We start from the raw sequence: 21,932 nt of genomic DNA on the forward strand, positions 1-21,932 counted from the left end.
AACCTTCTAGCAAGGTCACTCATTGTTCCCCCCTTCTGGAGAATACCTGTTCAATTCTCTGTCTCCCCAAAAGTGATCCATGCAGTCTTCTTATTTACTGCCTACACCTGAACTATGCAATGCCCTTAGTAGCTGGTAGGGGAACCCAGGCCTACCTTCAACTCTAGGTTCCAATTCAGGGACCCTCAACCTATCAATTATGAATGTTCTTGCTCAGCCTTCACTGATCCTTCACTGGACTGTTTCCTAAACCTCCTGGGTCTTTTCTTTTCCTCTGGGAATATCAACTCCCAAACCTTCCTGCCACCTCCCAGCTCCCTGGCTTTATGGAAGCTCCCACTTTTCCCACACAGGTGACTTCCCCTCATTAGGGGTTTCCAGCTAGACATCAGCTCCAAAGGGTTAGTTGACCTATCTGACCACCATTAAATCCTTTGAAGGGAGTGCAGGGTGGGCATATTTTTTGTTAACATTTCTGCCGGGTTCAGGGCCTCTAGCATACAGGGGTGTGTGCCCAGCGCTAACTTTGTTTTCTTTAGGTTGTCATTTGATCTCTATTAAAAGCACCTGTTCCTGTAAAGAAGATTGGAATTCCTCCAACACTTTCTTTGGCTAGAGAGTCATAAAACAAATACTGCAGCAGGCACCTTACAAGGGAGGCAACTGACAACTTATGTGGCCACCTTTGAACACTTTTAAGGAAGTTGAAAATATAGACCCATTAATTTGTATTAGGGCAGAGCAGAGTGGAATTTCCCTTTTATGTCAAAATGGTGCAGTATCCAAGCCATCTCTTACCTGTTAATGGGAGAGGAGCCAAAGTGTTCTAAAATTTAAGGGTCACGATAATCAAATCACATTTTAACAAATGCTGAGAAGTTGGAAGCAGTGCCTAGTAATGAGTGGATCAGCTAGTCTCAGCCTGTGGACTGAAGGTATCCACAAGATTTACAATGTGCCATTGCTTACCTTTTTTTTCCTGTCTTCCTTCACTCAGGCCCTTGCACTTGGTTGGTTGGTTGTTTATTTGGTCATTATTCTGTTTTTGATGAGGAGACTAGAGGGCTTTCCAGAGCAGGTTTTTTGAGACCTTGATTTCACTTGGCGTGTACCTTTTATGGAAAGGTAGAGCATGCTTTCTAATGGTCAGTCACCAGCTGAAGTGCTGGGATAAGCCCTTCAGTATTGAAACAGGATGCCTGTTTGGTAGAAGAAAACAGAGCAATTTTAACAGATTTATAAGTGGAAGAAGAGCAAGCTGAACTAAAGTAAAGAAATGTCCCTGACAAAGACTATGCTCTTTTTTATGCACTGTGTTGACTGTTTTTCTGCACTGTAAACAGGAACCATGGTAACACAAATTCACCTGCTCTTGTTTCATTAGCACCAGTTTGTTTTAACTAAACAAGAAAATGACCTAGTGAAAATTATTATGGACAACAAATACTGCCCAGCTGTAGAGGTAATTTTAATGACTCCCACAAAAATCAAGCAATACAAGTGACTGTGCTTCAGAGAAACCTTTCCTTGTTTTTTAGAAAAAGGCTGGAGTCTCACTATGGGTTTTTTTCACACTACTCTCTTTCTCATAAAGTGTCCTGTCGCTGTTTATGATAAGTTGTATTATAACCACTTATACCAACACTATTGACGCAAAGGAGTGCTATGTTAGGGAAATATATCCAAGCACAGGCAAAGGAACAGAAACATTCCAAAGTGAAAACTATTGTCTCTTCCACAGATTGCCTATAGTGGCTTTTCCCAAACTTTTAAAAGCTGAGCTCCTGTCTCCTCCACTTACAGGATAATGATTCTGGTTGTGCATCACAACAACCCATCCTGTTTTGCTAACGGTCTGTCCAAAACCAGCAGCCTTTCATAAATGATTTTGCAGTTTTTCATAATGCACTAATTTCCTTTTCTTATATGATGTGAGCAGTGAAATAGTTAACAATGTTGATGTTTTAAGTGTTATTATCAACTGAGTGAACACACCTTGAAGTGAGTGGAATACATCAGGCTTGGATCTATTGTTTCAGGTTCCCTGGAAACAAAAGTCACTGCCCTGGTTAGACTTGGATTACTTTTTTAAGTTTTCTTCACAAAAAAGCCAGCTAGAGACTCTCTTATGAAATAAAAGCAGAGACTTTGCAGAACAATCGAAAAGCTTGTCTGTACTCCAGCTAAAAATCTGGTTAGTACTTTGTACCCCACACTTCACAAAACACTTTTACTTTAAAGGGGCATGCCACTAAGATCAGCAACATTGATAGAGCTGAATACTATATTTTCAGTGTTCGTATTGTACCTAATTTCTAATGCCTCAACTGCCTTTGGTTCTGTGCCAGATTTAGTCTCCCATAGATATCGTGGGCATAAATATTTATAATTGTAAAAAAGACTGCCTAAAAGTTCTAAAATCATAGTCCTCTTTCTCAGATGATGACATACTTAAGTACATTTGGTAACATAAAGTCTATGTAAGTTTAAAGTTGAAGTAATAAAGCTTGACAGATCCATGAAAGAATTAGATTAACTTGAGAAATGATAGTGTATGCATTTTTGAGCTATAATCAGAATGCTTTGGAGGTGACTTGTTATTGTGCCCTCAATCAACTGAAATGTTTGATGTTTGGACCACCATGCATGGCTTTGCCTGCCTTACTGTGATTAAAAATGAGTCTGTGGTAGAACAAAGCCCTAAATAGATACTTTGTAAATGACCGTAAAGCCTGGTGTCTGGCAATCAGGTTATAGTGCACTTAAAGGTACTTTTCATAGCACTATTTGATTCTGTGAGGACAGAACACTTTCTTACCATGAATAAATGTGTAACACTAAAGGCATAAAGTGGATAAAGCAGCCACTGAAGAACTGTCCCAGGGTGCAGTTTACATGGAGGAGGTTTTGGATAAATCAAACTGTAATAAGTCACCAGGACCTGAAGGTACTCATCCAGGAGTTTTGAAGAAGCTATGAAATTGAGTATATGAAATTGTATGTGAAAGTATATGAAATTGCAGAACTTCTAATTGTGGTATGTAACCTATCACTTAAATCAGCCTCTCTACCAGGCTGCTGGAGGACAGCCAGTGTGATGCTTATTTTTTAAAAAAAGAGTCCAGAGGCAGGGGTGCCAGAATACAAGGGATCAGTGGGCCACGGGCATAAGAGGGCAGGCAGTAGTGAGGAGAGAGCAGGGAGACTGGGTCTTGTTGGAAGAGGTAACACAGGAGTAGGGCCTCAGGGGAAGGGTTGATATGAAGGCAGGTACTCAGGAGAAGAGGTGACATGGGGGCAAGACCTCAAGGAGAATGGGATACAGGTTATAGGGCTAAGGTTTGGGTGCCAGTGGCCCTGTCATTTTTCGGGAGCTTCTGCTGCTCATATTCATAGGTGAACTGGCGCTTTATTGCTCAGTAAAGCCAACCATCAGTAGAGGGCAAATCAGGTGTGGCCAATAGTTTCAACCAATCTGTGGCCACAGCAATCACCCACATGGACAAGGGTGGTTCAGAAAGTCTTCAACAAGATACTTCACCAAAGGCTCTTAAACAAAGTACGTGTTCGTGGGATAAGATGGAATGTTCTCTCCTGGACCAATAGCTGATTAAAAGATATGAAACAAAGGATAGGAATAAATTCTCAGTTTTTACAGAAGAGAGGTAAATGGATGGGTCTCCCAAGGAACAAACAACAAAACTCCTTTGTAGTGTGGGTGGAAGGGTGTCTTGGTACGTCTAGCTGCCTGGTTTTGCAGCTTCCATAGAAACATGGTGTTATATTACATTATATACATTGTGGATGATTTCAAGGGATAAATCCTAATGCCAGATATTGAATAACAGCAGCAACTGTGCCTCAGTATTTGTCTTTGATACTATGTTTTGTGTTTCTGGAGGGATATATGTGTAACACAAGGAATAAATACATACTGAAAAGAGTAACTACATTAAGACTATAGAAACTGAAGAATCATTATTTTGTCTATTACTTCAAGCCATCTACTCATTCACAGAGCAGAAGGATGGAAAGACCAAAGGAAGGCTGGAACATTGCAAAATGATATATTCCTGCTTGTGGATACAGGCCAAGATTTTCAAAAGAATGGGTACAAATCCTTACTTATATCTTCCTTCAAATCAGTGGAAGTTAGCAGCCTAAATACCTTTGACGTTCTGGGCCTAAATGAGCCGTGGAATGAATAAAACCACTTGTTCAGAAAGGAACTGTATCATGTAATTATGAGAAAATATGGACCCCTGCGTCTGTGGCTGAGCCTTTTTCCAGCATTGAGCAGTATTTTTCCATGCCAAAAGAAAAAAATAGCAAAGGTCACTGTAGAAATTAGTCAGAGGCATACCTGGGTGGAGGTTTATTATATATTGACTTCCAGAAGAATATCTGTCTGACTTCTCTGTGATATGTTCCCTTCGTTTACCAGTCACTGGTGTGTAAACATATATATGACACACCCTTTCTGACAAAGTAGTGAATAGGCCGTGGTACACTTATAGCCTGAAATTGGCTCCAGGAGCAGAGAGCCCTCACAAAGCCTATGGTTGTTGACATCTAACTTAAACCCTACTTTCAGGGTCTAAGTGGAACTTAAATGATTCATAAACCTTGGGTGGGCACTCTGTTCAAAGGTCAGATTGAATGCCTTCTAGGGTCCTGTGTACACTAGGCTGATTCTCACTAGTGTTACCCTCCTCATATTTCAAAGTGAATATTTATATACCTAGGGGAAAAGGGTTTTTTAGATTATACAATATATATGCACTTAACTGTCTTTCCCAGGTGTAATAAAACTTAAAATTGAATCCCTCTCCCTCAGTGCCTTATAACTGTGAAGCCTAATCCTCAGAGGTACATAGTCACTTATCTCCCTTTGAAATCCATGGGAGTTGGGCAACTTAATACTTTCTGTGTGCTTGGAGTGTAAAGGTTATGTAGCACTGTATTCTGCTACTGGGCCCTTATTTATACTTTTGCAATCCCATTGGCATTAATGAGGCTATGTGGATGTAACTAAAAGCATGATTTAGCCCACTGTGTGCAAATAATGTGCAAGTTTTCCTGCATTCTTTTGCTAGTACATCTCTGTCCTGTCCTGCTCTCCTGCCCTGTTACTTCAGTCCCTTTTCTTTACTGAGCAGAGATGCCATTGATTTTGTGATGTGTCCAACTGTGGAGAAGGATGAGCCCATCACCATCTATTCTCATACATGAGCTAAATCAGCATTTCAAGTGAGATAATCAAAGCAGGAAAAGCTGCTACCTTATCCAACCCCTGCCAGAAAAAAATCTGGCAAAATATTGTAATAAACAGAATTAAATTCCAAGATGCATACTGTAGCTGACCCTTGCATAGGTGCATGGACTAGAGGGACAATGTTTGGTGAGAACATTCCTTCTGTTGGTATGTCCTGAAAGGTAAATATCACTCCAAAGGGGGTAGTGAGTGCTGGAGAAAGAGGTAAAACTTGTAGAACTTCCCCAGGGAGGTGCTGTTTTCTAATTGAGGTTGTGACTACTTGCTACAAACTAGCTCTAATATAAATCTGGGTGTTGGAGAGGTTGCCAATATAAGATTTTAAGGTGGAATTCATTTCCATTTTTTTGTTTCTTTTCTATACTGTCTTATTCATGAATTTTTTAATATTTGTTTTCTGATACTTGGTATAATGTTTCCAGGGACTCCTACTGCACTGTGAGAGAAAAAGGGATGATAATGATAATATTTTAGGTAAAATAGTTTGCATCCACTTCTTCCTCATTTCTCCCAATATTTTTTTTTCTTGAATAACACAATCTAGAAAACAGACCAGACAAGTGGTTATAGCTTTGCGTAGTATTTGCACATGGTCTTGAAGAATTTTTGCTTAAAATAAACAATGTGTTTTATGCATTGGTGATTTGATTTAAACCCAGACTCAGAATCTATTTGCACAAGAATCTGGGAAACTGACAGATTTAACTTTGTACAAATAGTGGTACAAAATAAACCACATCCCAATGGTTAAAATGGTCACCACCAATCTCCTGTGGCTTATCAATTCTTTTATCTCCCCTTTGCACTCCTACCTACACTTCTGTGTGCCATGAGGAGGTGCTTCTAATGGAGACATCCTGAGAGGCAGTGAGTGAGAAGTCATATTGGGTAGGGAAGGGATAAAAGAACACACTGAATTGTATCTGGTAGCCAAAGGATACTCACAATGGATACCCAGGATCCAAGTGTCCAATAAAAAATGGATTTGCCATATTCCTAACAATTATTCTCCAAATAACTATGTTAAGCAAAACCTCAGTGTCGAGGGAGAAAAACAGCAAAGCTTCTTCCTGCAGTCTCAGAAGTTCAACATTTCCTCACCTTGACACTAAAATAACCTTTCTTTGGCAGCAAGATCCAGTGGGTGTGAGTGACTAAGAGACTCTAAGTTTGAAACGACAAGCACAGCAATACTTCTCAGTTGTTATCATAATAATTAAGGTATTCATCATCATGAATCTGAGCAACAAGTATGACTCAGAACTTTCCATCCCAAGTGCAGTCATTGTGTTTAACTAAGATTGAATGATGCTGACCTATCAGCTATCTGCAAAACTTGTATTTCAAGTCCCATTCAGACCAAAATAGTTTGTGATTATGTGAGTTAACCAGTCAGTAGAGACGTGCCCGGCTTCTTTTTGTATAAATTAAATTAACCTTTTCCTCAGGCTTTGCCTACATTAGACATTTGCTTCAGTGTCTTGAGCAGGTTTTCATTACTCTTTCGGAAATGGTGTAGAAGGCTGTTCTTGTCTATACCTTTGTTTAAACTATACTCAGAACCAGTTTCTGTCTCTCTTCCGCTGACAACTTATAGCTAGAAGAAGCAGAGCTCTGGATGAGGAAGCTAGTAGGGAGCTTAAGTGTACAAATATATGAAGAGTGTAAACATAACAGAAAAGAGTTGTGTAGGGTAATACAAGGGAGAATAGTTATGTACTTCCTGCTAATGAAATCAGTGCTATGAAATCATTCTCCCAGGGTGACTTCAAAATCCCCGTGGAAAACATAAGGCAAACACGAGGCAGAGATTCCCTCTGGCAGCTACAATGTCGGCATTACCTTAGAGCAGGGGTGAGCAAACTTTTTAAATTGGGCCCCACTTTTTGTCCTTGTAATTAGCAGGGCCCCCCAAACTGGCTAAAGTAATCCAAATTGATGGACGTCTCTGTTATGGTCAAGTGTAAGAAAATAAGTATATAGAATGTAAAAACTTTATTATTTGGTATATAAATATGATACATAAAGGCAGTACATAAAGACAGTAACATACTTAAGCATTTTTAGTGAGATGGCTGAGCCTGAGACTCAGCAGCTGATTGTACTGAGCCCCCACTAATGAAATTTCATGACCTCCTTAGAGGCCCTCCACCCACTTTGCACAACCATGTCTTAGAGCCCTAAGACACTGATGATGTCAGATTATGCCTCTTCACTTTTTACTTACTAAGTCTTTCCTTTCCTGCCCTCCTATTGACGATTAGCTCTGACTTTTTCCTTCCCCTATCCCCCATGGGCCCCTCTTTCACACCCTCAGTACCTTCCCCCCATATGCTCCTCTGCAGTCTGCTCTCCCTCCTCAGCCCATTCTTTCCTGTGTGCTTCACTGCTTCCTAAGTCTCCCTCACTGCCACTGCCCATTCCTTTGTCACTATAATTCATTCCTCTTGTCTTTCTTCCTTCTCCCTCTCCTGTATACCCAAATGACATTTAAAATCTAGATGTTTGTGTATACACATAAAACCCAATTCCCTGCAGGTTGTGGCACAGGGGAATAATGTGGCACAAGGATAATGAACAATTAGGTTATTATTTCCTGACATTGTGTCTGGTACTGAACATTATTGACTGCATACCAATAATTCTGTATTTGGACCCCCTTTCTATCAGTATTATTCAGCTAGGCTTTAAAAATTACATTCTCTATGGGGATTCCCATTTGCTCACAATCCTTTATGAAATACACTAAATAGATTATATTTCGTTGTGATAGTGGTGGACTACAAGGGAATGTACATGGGGATTTCCCTTCCAGAATAATAGTTTCAATTAGATTTCCTCTTCCTGGGACACATACTTGATCTCCTCTGCCTTCAGCCCACATTGAATCTCTCAGAAGGATTTTTCCCACTGTTGTTAAGCTACCTTTCACAGACACCCACAAGTTCCAGATTCACTCTAACATCTTTGCTGCTAAGTGCCATATTACTTTGTACCAAGTGTCCCAACAAGTATGAAAAAGACCTTGAAATAACAAGTTTTAAATCACAAAACAAATAAGCAGTCATGTAGCACTTTAAAACCTAACAAATAATTTATTAGGTGATGAGCTTTCATGGGGCAGACCCACTTCTTCAGATCTGGAAATAGTGAAGAAGAAGTGGTTCTGCCCCATGAAAGCTCATCACTTAATGAGTTACTTTGTTAGTCTTCAAAGTGCCACAGGACTGCTTTTTTGTTTTGTGAAGATACAGACTAACACTCTGTAAGTTTTAAATCGGTATACCTGAAATGAGGACCCTGATCAGTTGTTATTTATAAACTATAGCAGTATTCACATTCAGCAAAGTTTTATATCCGTGAAAGGTAGTAGGTCAATACATTCAAACAAAAACTCCAACAAAGTAAAATGACCTGCATCACCCTTTCAGGAAATCAAGACTGTTCAAAAAGTGCACTTCAGTTTTAATCACTTTTTAAACTGCACTAAAGTTAAGGGGACTTGAGTACATGCTAAGCTCTTTCCCGTATCAAGGTCTATATTAATTTAATGTTATGTCTAAGAATTTACATAGAGCTGTGTAATGGAATTTCAAAGTGTGTGTGTTCCAGTTCAGTTATAAATTGGCACCCACTTGCATATGCTGTGCTTTGCATTATGGAATATGTTTTTACTTATGCTTTTATATATACAAGAACATATAATTAGAAATTATCCACGAGATGCCTGACTAATCTGTATGTGAAATATTAACAACAGAGCTGCATTGCATTTTGTTTTAATCTAAGTTGCTCAGTTTTTGTCTTTTCTATTTTATTTTATAAACAGTAGAGGGTTGTATGTTTGTCTTGGGATCATTAGATTTATAGTAGTAGTTAACTGCACTGCCAGCTATATTTTAACCTGTTTTTAAGACAGGAAAAGGAATTTTCCCCATTCCCCTGAAAAAGTAATATGAAATTAAGCTTCTGTTTTTATACCTCTTCTGCCTAAGAATACTATTCACTGTTTAAATTGATTAGAGTGAAATGCCACTTTTCATAGATTTGAAAGGGAAATTTGGGTTGACATATATCACAAGTTGCAATTTATATGATTTAGATGTGTGATGCTCTTTTTGGAGCTAGTATTTAGAATTTTAAGAGGCTGTAATCTCTTTTGCAAGGACAGCCCATGTTTAATGAGAGATTTTAGTACTGAATTGAACTGGTGGTTTGTCTCCTTATTGGTTTGATCAGCATCCCTCCTCTCCCCATCCCAGCTTCTCTTTCTCCCTTCCTGAGCTTGAGGACCCCACATGAGCTATTTGAGGCACTCTGGAAGCTCTGGGAGGGCAGGGAAGGAGTTGTTTGACTTTTCTCCATGAGTGTTTGAGCCTGAGAACATCCACGGGGGTGCCAGACCACAGACGTTGCTAGATGAGGGAAGTCTGGACTATAGAGGTCTAACCTCTATCAACATGGAGGGAATGCAGGGTTATTTTTCCTAACTAGCAGTTTCACTAAAGTCATCAGGTGGTTAGAATATAATAAGAATTGCCACACATAACTCTGGCTGAAGTATTGTTGTGCATTATATATATAAACAATGTATAGTTAACCAAAGCAAATACAACAGAAGTCCTGTGGCATCTTACAGACTAATAGATATTGTGGAGCATAAGCGTTCATGGGCAAAGACCTGCTTCCTCAGACGCAATGCAATGGAGATTCCAGGAGCAGGTCTAATTATACAGGCTCTTGAAAAGGAGGAGTCCTAATCAAGAAGAAGTCCAGAGTGGACGAGGTCAATTCTGTCAGGGAGAATGTGGCCCACTTCCAGCCGCTAATGTGGAGGTATGATCACCAAGAGAGGGCAAACTGCTTTTGTAGTTGGCCAGCCATTTCCATCTGACACCATTCAATCCTTGATTGATGGTGTCAAATTTGCAAATGAATTGTAGCTCTTCAGTTTCTCTGTGCAGACTGTTTTTGGAGTTTTTTGTTGCAGAATGGCTACTTTTAAATCTTCTACTGAGTGTCCAGGGAGATTGAAATATTCTCCTACAGGTTTTTGTACATTACCATTCCTGATATCTGATTTGTGTCCATTTATTCTTTTACATAGACAAAAAGAATAAACGTAAAAGTAGCCATCCTGCAACAAAAAAAACTTCAAAAACAGTCTCCAAAGAGAAACTGCAGAACTTCAATTCGTTTGCAAACTTTATAACATCAGAGATGAAGCCGTGCTAGTCCATACACTATCAAAACAAAAAGCAGTCTGGATTTCTACGTACAGGGCTTCCGCAACCGTGCTCAGGCTGACATTATACACAAACAATGCCAAATGAGACACAATCTCAACTATGCTGAACGCCATGCTGTCCAGAGTCTCAAGAATAACCCAGACATCATAATCAAACCAGCTGACAAAGGGGGTGCTGTTGTCATCCTGAATAAGTCAGACTATGAACAGGAGGCAGCCAGACAACTCTCCAACACCACATTTTACAGACCTCTCTCCGCTGATCCCACTTTGGAATTCCAAAGGAAATTACAACAACTACTGAAGGAACTCCCTGCTGCTACTCGGGACCTCATGCACTCAGACACACCATCTGAGCCGCAGCCTGGATTATTCTATTTACTTCCCAAAATCCACAAACCTGGAAACCCTGGACGCCTTGGCTACGTCTACACGTGAAGCCTACATCGAAGTAGCCTATTTCGATGTTGTGACATCGAAATAGGCTATTTTGATGAATAGCGTCTACACGTCCTCCAGGGCCGGCAACGTTGATGTTCAACTTCGACGTTGCTCAGCCCAACATCGAAATAGGTGCAGCGAGGGAACGTCTACATGCCAAAGTAGCACACATCGAAATAGGGATGCCAGGCACAGCTGCAGACAGGGTCAACGGGCGGACTAGCGCTTCCGGGGCAACAGCTCTCCGCTCCCTTAAAGGGCCCCTCCCAGACACACTCAGCCTGCACAGCATGCGGTCTGAGGAGCCATAGGCACACAGACCCCGGGCGCCGCAGTCATGGACCCCCAGCAGCAGCAGCAGCAGCAGCAGCAGCAGCAGCAGCAGCTAGAGGTCCACCCAGCCCTCCCGGCAGGAGCAGGGCTTGCCCTGACCCATGCCATGTGGGAGGCAGCTGAGCACCTCCTTGCCCCAGGGGAGGAGATGCCCCCAGGGCAGCAGGGCTCAACCCCTACCCCTGCAGCACCCCGCTCCACCCCCCGCCTCACACGCCGGCGGCTGTGGAGATACCCCACCAGCACCGACTGGTGGGAGCGGCTGGTGCTTGGGGAGTGGGACGACGACCACTGGCTCCGGAACTTCAGGATGACCCGCCAGACATTCCTGGAGCTGTGCCAGTGGCTCACTCCCGCACTCAGGCACCAGGACACTGCCATGCGGCGTGCCCTCACAGTGCAGAAATGGGTCGGCATCGCTGTCTGGAAGCTGGCCACTCCGAACAGCTACTGATCCGTGGGACAGCAGTTTGGTGTCGGAAAGGCCACCGTCGGGGCTGTCTTCATGGAGGTAAGCGAACCCAAGGGGGGATGCCAGGGCAGGGGGGCCAGAGCAGGGCAGGGGGGCCAGAGCAGGGCAGGCCACGGCAGGGGGGCCAGGGCAGGGCAGGGCAGGGCCACGGCAGGGGGGCCAGAGCCAGGCAGGGGGGCCAGAGCAGGGCAGGGGGGCCAGGGCAGGGGGGCCACGGCAGGGCAGGGGGCCAGAGCAGGGCAGGGGGGCCACGGCAGGAGGGCCAGAGCAGGGCAGGGGGGCCAGAGCAGGGCAGGGGGGCCAGAGCAGGGCAGGGCAGGCCACGGCAGGGGGGCCAGAGCCGGGCAGGGGGGCCAGGGCAGGGGGACCAGGGCAGGGCAGGGGGGCCAGAGCAGGGCAGGGGGGCCAGAGCAGGGGGGCTAGAGCAGGGCAGGGGGGCCAGAGCAGGGGGGCCAGAGCAGGGCAGGGGGGCCAGAGCAGGGCAGGCCACGGCAGGGGGGCCAGGGCAGGGCCAAGGCAGGGGGGCCAGAGCCGGGCAGGGGGGCCAGAGCAGGGTAGGGGGGCCAGAGCAGGGCAGGCCATGGCAGGGGGGCCAGGGCAGGGCAGGGCAGGGCCACGCACACCCTGCTGACCCCTCATTGGTGCCGTCCCATGTGCTTTCTCTGCAGGTTGTGTGTGCCATCAACGCCATGCTCCTGCACAGGCTCGTGAGGCTGGGGGACCCAGATGCCACCATCGCGGCCTTTGCCACCCTGGGCTTCCCCAACTGCTTCGGGGCTCTGGATGGGACTCACATCCCCATCCGCGCCCCGCATCACAGTGGCGGACAATACCTCAATCGCAAGGGCTACCATTCTGTCGTCCTGCAGGCCTTGGTGGACAGCCGGGGACGTTTCCAGGACATTTACGTGGGCTGGCCTGGCAGCACCCACGACGCACGGGTTTTCCGGAACTTGGGCCTGTGCCGCCGGCTGGAGGCGGGGACCTACATCCCCCAGTGGGAGATCCCTCTGGGGGACACCACCATGCCCTTCTGCGTCATCGCAGATGCGGCATACCCCCTCCGGCCGTGGCTCATGCACCCCTACATGGGCCATCTCTCCGCTAGCCAGGAGCGCTTCAACGAGCGCCTGAACCATGCGCGCCAGGTGGTGGAGCGCTCATTTGGCCGCCTGAAGGGACGCTGGATATGTCTCCTGACCCACCCGGATGCGGGCCCCAACAACATCCCCCAGATTGTGGGTGCCTGCTGCGCCCTGCACAACCTCGTGGAGAGCAAGGGGGAGACCTTTCTGCAGGGCTGGACTGCGGAGGCCGGCAGGGCACACGTCCAGCCACCTGCTGCCCCCAGTCGGCAGGTGGACCCCGAGGGGACCCGGGTCCGGGAGGCCCTGCGGGCCCACTTCGACGACCAGGCCGCGGGGTGAACTCTGCCCAGGCCCCCTACTGCCCGCCCCCTCCTCCCCCACACTCCTGCCCCAACGCCCACACCATGGAGCACCCCAGCGCACCCCCCCCCAACTTGTCCTGGACAAATGATAGCACGCACTTGTGGCTGAACGTAAACTTTTTTTGGGTCTTTCTGAAATTTTTTTTTGGGGGATGTAAAAAGAAATATGTCAACCACAAACAGAAAACAGGGACAAACGTCCAACCAAAGCAATATGTAGAACAATAAAACAATGCAAATAAACAACAGTGTGCAATAAATAATAAAAAGGAAACCAGGGAGGATAAAGGGGAGAACTATTTACATGGGGGGGACAGGGCAAACGGGGGGGCCAAACAAACAGGGTGCAACTATATTCAAAGGGGGGGGCCACATCCCGGGCCCCTCGCCCCTATAGCCCAGCACTGGGCGTCGCTGGCCGAGAGTCCCGCCGCGCCTGCAGCCTGGTCCACGGCTGGGTGGGAGCGGGCTGGACCGGAAGGTATCGGGGCCGGCTAGTGTCAGGTGGCTCCAGGGGTCCCTCGGCGCTCTGGCCCTCGCGGGTGGGTGGTGGGGCGATGGCGGACGGGCCGGCGACGGGCGGAGCAGCTGGTGGTGGGGCTGCAGGAGTGGGCAGGGCGGGCGATCTTTCGGCCGGCGCGGCATGGGGGGCCAGGTAGTCCACAAGCCGGTTAAATGTCTGCATGTAGGCCCCCCATGCCTCCTGGCGCCAGGCCAGCGCCCACTCCTGCAGGTGGAGGTGCTGCTCCGCGACCTCCAGCTGCCGACGGAGGATGGCCAGCAGCTGGGGGTCCGTCGCCGGCGGCGGTTGGTGGCGTGGGGTCCGCCATCTAGCCCTCCGCGGGGCCGGTCGGTCCTCGGCCGAGGGGCTGCCCTGGAGCGAGGGTCCCGGAGGTCTGTCCGGGACGACTGACGCCTTGCCGGCGCTCTCTTCTGGTCCTTGTGATGGTGCAGGTGCAGGACACAGGAGAGGAGGGGGGGAAGAAGAATGGAGACAGGTGTTAGTGTGGGCCCCGAGCCGTGGCCTTTGTCCCCCCAGCCCTGTGCTGCAGGTTCCCCATCCCCGTCCCCGGGAGATGCTGCTGTGATGGATGGGGTTCAGGGGTCCCCCGTCCCTGCACCCCGTCCCCTGCTGGGAGCGACTCTCACTTCACCCCGCAGGGTCTGAGAGCAGGAGAGCTTTCTTAGGCCACAGATGGCCAGTTTCTGGCAGGAGTGACAGCACCAGCTGTCGGAAGAGACAGTCCTTCCAACCCGTCGTGGGGAGAAGACCCCAAGGGGGGCCCCTCTAGGATGCAGCTTTCCCCCTCCTCAGGCTGGCTGCCTACCAGCTCTCCCTTCCCCTAGCCTCTACCTGTGGCCCCCCCCCTCGCCCCCCGATTCCAAGCCAGCTCGGCTCCTCCCTCCTGTTGGTTCAGGGCAGAGGTGTCACCTGCCAGCTGTAGCGCCAGGATCCCCCTTTGGCCCTGGGAGGTATTCGGCTCTTGTGGCTCATATGTAGCCTGAGTCTCCCTTTTGCACTCCCCCCACTCCATCACATGCTGCTGCTGCGGGGTGTCCCACCCCCTCCTCCCGGGGGCCCCTCGAGGTTCCGCTCCCCCCTGGCCCGGGGATGGGGCATGGCACTGTCATGCAGGGTTGGGGGGGGCAGGGGCTGATGGCTGCAGTGCTGTGAGGGCCATGGCCCTGGTGTCCTTGGGGCCATGGCCATGTGAGCATGTGGGGGGCCCAGGACACATATCTCTTACCCCCACCCCTAAAGCCCCGGGGTGTCCACCAGAGGGGGGTACCTACCTGTTGGTCCGCTCCCACGGTCCGGAGATCCCCGGGGGGCGGAGGCCCTGCTGCTGCTCCGGGATGGCAGGAGGAGGATCTGCAGTCTAGATTCTGCGGAGGAGGAGCCCCCCTCCTCCTCCTCCTCCTCCTCCTCCTCTTCCTGCCACGATGTCCCGGGGGTGGCCTCCGGGGGGGGCCCCCGGGGTGCGGGGCTTGCCTCCGGGGCGGACTCCGGCTGCAGGGCCTGCTGGGGCTTGTCAGCCGAGGTGTCAAGGGTGGCCGGAGGGGAGGAGGTGTGCTGGGAGCCCAGGATGTCCCTGAGCTCCCTGTAAAAGGGGCAAGTGACGGGGGAGGCCCCAGATCGGCTGGCCGCATCCCGGGCCCGGGAGTAACCCTGCCGCAGCTCCTTCACCTTACTCCTGACGTGGTCAGGAGTGCGGGCAGGGTGACCCCGGGCAGCCAGGCCGTCGGCCAGCCGAGCGAACGCATCCGCGTTCCGCCTCTTGCTCTCCATTACCTGGGGCACCTCCTCCTCACTCCAGAGCCCCAGCAGGTCCCACAGCTCGGCCTCCGTCCAGGAGGGGCCCCGCTACCGCTTCCCAGACTGGCTGGCCCTCTGGCTGGGCTGGCTGCCCTGGCTCCCCTTGGGGGGGGTCCCCTGGGGGCGCTGGGGGGGCTGCTGGCTAGCCATCGCCGCTGGGTGGGTGGCTGAGGGTGCTGCAAGCTGCCCGCGCGTGCAAGCTGCAGCCTGTACGTTGCCTCAGCTTCCTGCAGAGGCAGGGAGGGGGAGGGGACCTTTAAGGGGCCGCTCCACGCGGCCACCAGTGAGCTGAGGGGCTGGAGAGAGCGTCTCTCAACCCCCCAGCTGATGGCCGCCATGGAGGACCCGCCAATTTCGATGTTGCGGGACGCGGATCGTCTACACTGTCCCTACTTCGACGTTGAACGTCGAAGTAGGGCGCTATTCCTATCCCCTCATGGGGTTAGCGACTTCGACGTCTCGCTGCCTAACGTCGAAGTTAACTTCGAAATAGCGCCCGACGCGTGTAGCCGCGACGGGCGCTATTTCGAAGTTAGTGCCGCTACTTCAAAGTAGCGTGCATGTGTAGACACAGCTCTTACTATTTCAGGTATTGGCACCCTTACCACCGGACTATCCAGTTACGTGGACTCCCTTCTCAAACCCTATGCCAACAACACTCCCAGCTATATCCGAGATACCACCGACTTCCTGAGGATATTACAAAACATTGGAAAAGTTCCTGATAACGCCATCCTTGCCACAATGGATGTAGAGGCCCTGTACACTAATATTCCATGTAAAGATGGATTACAAGCAATCAGGAATACCATCCTTGATGCCACCACAGCCAATCTGGTGTCTGATCTCTGTAACTTTGTTCTCACACACAATCATTTCCAATTTGGGGACAGTTTATACCTCCAGATTAGTGGAACTGCTGTGGGCACCTGCAAGGCCCCACAATATGCTAATATATTTATGGCTGACCTGGAACAATAATTTCTCAGCTCTCGTCCCCTATTACCCCTCCTCTGTTTAAGATACTTGACTGCTTTTTGTTTTTATACCATCAGTCAAGAATTGAACAGAGACTGGGTGTGGCTGGCCAGCTACAAAAGCTGCCAGGAGATCCTGGAGCTCTGGCTCTGTCCATGAGGGGGCCCTCCATTTGGGAGCCTAATCAGGGTCCTGGCTGCCCTCATTTGGGTTCCCAGGACTCCCCTGGGTGGTGTGGAGTGCTGGCCTACTGGCCATCTGTACATATTTGGGCCTGTTGGTGCTGCAGGGCCTTGGTGGAGTGTGACCAGCATGTGCTGCCTGTGTCTACACTCTCAGCTTCCCAACATGGGGTCTCCAGGTCCTTGCAGCTTTAAAAGCCGCAGGACCCGGAGACCACAGAGCCCTACTGGGGTCGCCTAGAGCGTCTCTGCTCTCCGTCGGGCCGCTGCCGTGGCAGATTGCTTCTTTTGGAAGAAGTGGTCTGTGAGCGTCTCCACATGCTTTCTTCTGGAAGAATCTTCCGGAAGAAGGTGATCTTGCTGGTGATCTTCCTGGTTCCACAGCAGAGTACGGAATCCAGAAGGTGAGGCACCTTGCATGTGTTGATGCTCCACTGATGTTCTGGAAGAAGGCACTGGTTTTCAGGAAGATCGTGCATGTGTAGAAGTCGCCTTGGTGTTCACATCTCCACCTCAGCTGCTGGAAGTGGGCCACATTGTCCCAATTGAATTGACCTGGTCAACTCTGGACTTCCTCTTGACTGGGACTCCCTCCTTTTCATGAGCCTGTAAAATTAGACCTGCCTCTGGAATCTCCGCTACATTGCATCTGATGAAGTAGGTCTTTACCTACAAAAGCTTATGCTTCAAAATATCTATTAGTCTATAAAGTGCCACAGAACTTCTCGTTGTTTTTGGAGATATAGACTAACATGGCTACCCCTCAGGTGCAAAGCAAATACACAGTTTAGCATGGGATCAGGACAGGACCATCTGCATTTGTCCTTTATTTTAGTTCTTCTTCCTTCATGCTAGAAACATTAGTCACACTATAATGTTTGACTAAGCAAGGGTTCTCTAAATGTTTTTATTTACTTCCTTAATTCCTTTAAATAACAATGTATTTTGGGAACTAACATACTTTGTTGAGGAGTCATTCTGATCTTTTCACTGGCAATTGGCAGGTAAGTTATTTTGTTGAATTGGCTGAATACGTTGATTTCTTCTGGAGGGTTGTATAGCATGCTTATCAATAATTTATTGAAGAGGAATTCTTGTATACATTGATAAAAAGGCTACACAATCCCCTTTTTGATAACTGTCACCTTTTAAATTAAAGGCAGAGGAGATCCATACTCAGCGGCCTTGTGTAACTACAAAGTTTTGTTCACAAAAGGCAGCTTTTGGCTATAAAACAATGTTTGCATACACACTGCAATGTGAACTTTGGCTGCAAAAATTCCCTGTTTTGGCAGTTTGGAATATGTGTGCCACTCCACAGTTGGGGAAACCCATGCCTGGAAAGCCATCCACTGTTTTACACACATTTTCCAGTTATGGATCCTTTATATAAGGGTGCAATTAACTGCCCTGTACCTTTGCATTAATGAAACCCCAATGGTGGACTTCCCATCTCCAGATTGATTTGTGACTGATTTTACCACTCCGGAGTTGCCAGCTTCCAAACAGTGATTGCCATGTGCTTCTCTGTGCTCTGGTTGTTCCACAGTTCCAGGAAGGTAGTTTTCTGCCTCCTAAAGTTCTGTATCCGCCGCTTGTCTTCCAATACCTGCATGACTATACAATCCCACCATTCACTGCTTGTTTCTCAAGCCCAAAACCAATGGTTCCCTGTCTGCAGTTGGTCTGTGAATGCCAAAAGCAATCTGAAGTTTTTCCTGTCTGTAGACTACAGGATGCCAGGGAACTGGGAGTCTTCGTCAATTAGGAACGTGGGGTATGCCTGCACAGCAAAGTTATTTCGAAGTAACAGACACTATTTCGAAATAATTTGTGAGCATCTACACAATGCAATGGTTATTTTGAAATACTTTTGACTTAACAGGCTGCTCATTTCGAATTTGGTAAACCTCATTGTATGAGGAACAGTGTCTATTTCAAAACAGAAATTTTAAAATAGGGATAGAGAGGGATTAGAGGCTACTTCATTACAAATTATTCCAGAATAATTTATTTCCAAATAAAGCTGCTGTGTAGACATAGTATTTCAGATTAGAGATTCAGGAAGCAGTGGAATACGTACCCAAAGTGCATCGCTTCAACAGTGGATGATAGTGCCCCATCTGTAGATGCACTTTGCTGACAGAGGCAGCAAATGTGAACACACAATACTTATTATTATTATAGCTGCTTTGCCAGGAGCCTAATAACCCCTGCAGAAATTGAACCGTCATCTCATTTTTACATCACATACATTCTTCTCAAACTATGCGGTACAGTTAACTACACTTCATTTTCAGCATTCTATTTGAAGTGTTGTTTGAATTGGATTTGAAAATTACAGGTGTTATGTGTGGATGGAGTCCCATACAGTGACTTTTAAATGAACTGATTTTCACAGCCCTTAGTCAGTCATTCAAGCATTTTCTGTGACATGAGGTGGGTATTGTTTTTGCTCATCTATCTCTTTGCAGAAGGCCTAAAATGACTGCCAATTAGTCACTTCATAAATCAGTAAGGAGCTGGAATTGTGACGAAGCTGCTTGGCATAATTTAGTTAATTAAAAATTAATTTATTTCATTCAGTACAGATAGCATTCATAAATTACAAATCTAGGTTAATCATAAAAATATATATTCCTCTGTAATATAAATGGGAAGTGGCATCAATTATTTTAAAAGAGCCCTTTAAAGATAGCTCTGGTGAGTCTATATTTTTAGTAGCAACTATCAAGCATAAAATTCTAGTACTATTGAAATCAATAAGCATATGGGCATTGACTGCCCTGTGAGCAGGATTTTACTTCAGATGTTTAAATAGTATCTTATAATAATGTGTGTTGTCCTGAATGTTTGTTTCATAATCTAATACAAATTGTATCAAAATGCCCCTTTACTTGTTTGCAAAAAATAATATATGCTATGTGGTACGCTCAGTGGACACTGTCATTTCTGGTAATTATTACTGACTGCTAAAAATAATGCTAGAACTTTCTTTCCTTGTATAGATGGTTTTTTGGCCCAGTCACACGAGCAGATGCAGAGAAACAACTATTGTGCCCTGGAAATCAGGCAGGAGCTTTTCTAATCCGAGAAAGTGAAAGTCAAAAAGGCGAATTCTCCCTTTCAGGTATCATAATTTTTTTACCTAGAGAAATATTTTAAGTGTTTCTCATTCAGCCTCTTTTTCTTTTTTAATTTTGTGGAGTGATAAATGGCATTCATGAGAATGAAATTAAAATTCATAATAATCTCTTGTTCCCAAGAGATACATAAAAGTTGGCAAGAGCCAATAGGCCTTCACTTTTATTTTATTGCTCTGTATGAATATGCTCAAAATTCAAATGAACTTACTGTGCTTATTGCATTTCATTGTTCCTGCTGCCTTGAAATGGGAAATGTTTTCATAGTTAAAAAGTGACAAACAGATTAGAGTTGTACAGCAATGTACTTTCTGGTTCGCAGAATGGAAATTAAACACATGTGGGCACTTGGCAGATCAATCCAGGATATGAAAACAATAGAAATCTCTGCTAGAATATATCCATAGTTTTATTCTGATCTTTATGTAGGGTCCATTTGCAAAATTAGACTTCAGAAAAACACGATCAGTCTTCAGTGAAAAGTTAGTTATAGTGATGGTGGTAGATTTAAGTTTTTTATTCATTGAATGTCCTTCATCCTGGAGTGAAGAGATGTGATGGCCTTCCTGATAAAATTCTTACATGAAAATAGACTGATTACCTGCCATTTAGGGCAAGGTGTGAATTTACTTACATCAGACAATCATATTTCTTTTTGGGCTGAAGATCATTAGTCCTAATAGGCAATATAAAAAATCCATGATGGATTTCATTGGAAAACTATCCACCTGATCTGTGATACACATAAATATTAAGTGATTTATATAAGAGAAAACTGTTGGTAGGAGTAAAACATTGTACACCTGGAGGTGTACAAGAAGATGCTTTCTAAGTCTTTGCTCACAGAGTAATTTAGTGACTCTTCAGTACTTGCATTGAATTAGGATGGTTTCAAACACTTGAGTACATTAGCCCTATAAAGCATTTTGAGACATGCCTCAGCATGATAGGAAAGTGAACAGCTTGTCATCTACATATATTGTGCACAGGAACAGCAGGCTTGCATAATGTTTGGTGGTGCTCTGAATGATTCCAAGTCCCTACCCACTATTTGTAAGTTGATGTGTATATATATATATTTAAATGTAAATATGGACTGGAAACAGACCCTCTCTGCAACCCGTCCCTGCAGTACACAACAGCAGGGCTTCCTACACTCAGGTTACTTCCCACCTGGGCTATGCTGAGGCATCAGCAGCTGTGTTCTCCTCCCTTTCCTTGTGCACCCCAACGAACATAAGAATAGCCATTACCGGGTCAGACCAAAGGTCCATTTAGCCCAGCATCCTGTCTGCCAACAGTGGCCAGTGCCAGGTGCCCCAGAGGGTGTGGACTGAAGACAATGCTCAAGTGACTCGTCTCCTGCCATCCATCTCGAGCCTCTGACAAACAGAGGCCGGGGATACCATTCCTACCCCCTGGCTGATACCCTTTTATGGACCTAACCTCCATGAATTTATCTAGCTCTTCTTCGAACTCTCTTATAGTCCTAAGTCCCCTGGGCTGCTTGAGGTGAAGGAGCAGCAGTCCAGTGTGGGACTGAGCAGCAAAGCCAGCTGCTTTGTGCATCCAGGTGGGTCAGGCTCTCCATGTGGTTGCAGGAGGGGGTGCAGGAGTTCAGGGTGCAGGAGGTACCAGGGGTAGGGAAGAAGGGGCACAGTACAGAGGGCTCAGTGCAGGAGTTATGGGCACAGGAGGGAGGTGCAGGCGTTAAGGACACAGGAGGCAAGTGCAGGGAGGGATTTGCAGAGACTTGGGGGAGTGGAGTGTAGGGGGCCTATGGGGAGGAACCATGACCCCAGGGCCAAATTCAAATTTGCCCAGGGTGCCATTGTCCGTATGTCCAGCCCTGTGCAAGACACTGACAAAAGAAGCCCCCTCAGGCAACAGGCACCTGGTCAGGTGCAAAGTCTATCCTCTCCTTTAACTGTCCTCACAGTGAGGCTGGAAGAGGGGAACTGCCAACCATGACACATCGTCCTCCCCTCCTGCCTTCAGTGGCACAGGTAGGGAAGCCAGGGATCACCTGCTGTGAGCCTGTTGCCTCAAGCACTGATTGTTTGTGGGTCCTTTGCAGCTCTACATGAAGCAGC

General features: G+C 46.8%; 1 protein-coding gene across 1 annotated transcript in view; it reads left to right on the forward strand.

The window, feature by feature from the left end:
* FRK (fyn related Src family tyrosine kinase) overlaps positions 1-21,932 on the forward strand; it is a 72,153-nt gene that overhangs the window by 9,353 nt on the left and 40,868 nt on the right. The window contains exon 2 of the mRNA XM_074990714.1: positions 19,705-19,826. Coding sequence (XP_074846815.1) covers positions 19,705-19,826 — 122 coding nt within the window. The remainder of the gene's footprint in view (positions 1-19,704; positions 19,827-21,932) is intronic.

The sequence above is a fragment of the Carettochelys insculpta genome, chromosome 3 (assembly GCF_033958435.1).
Source record: "Carettochelys insculpta isolate YL-2023 chromosome 3, ASM3395843v1, whole genome shotgun sequence".
NCBI classification, from domain to species: domain Eukaryota; kingdom Metazoa; phylum Chordata; order Testudines; family Carettochelyidae; genus Carettochelys; species Carettochelys insculpta.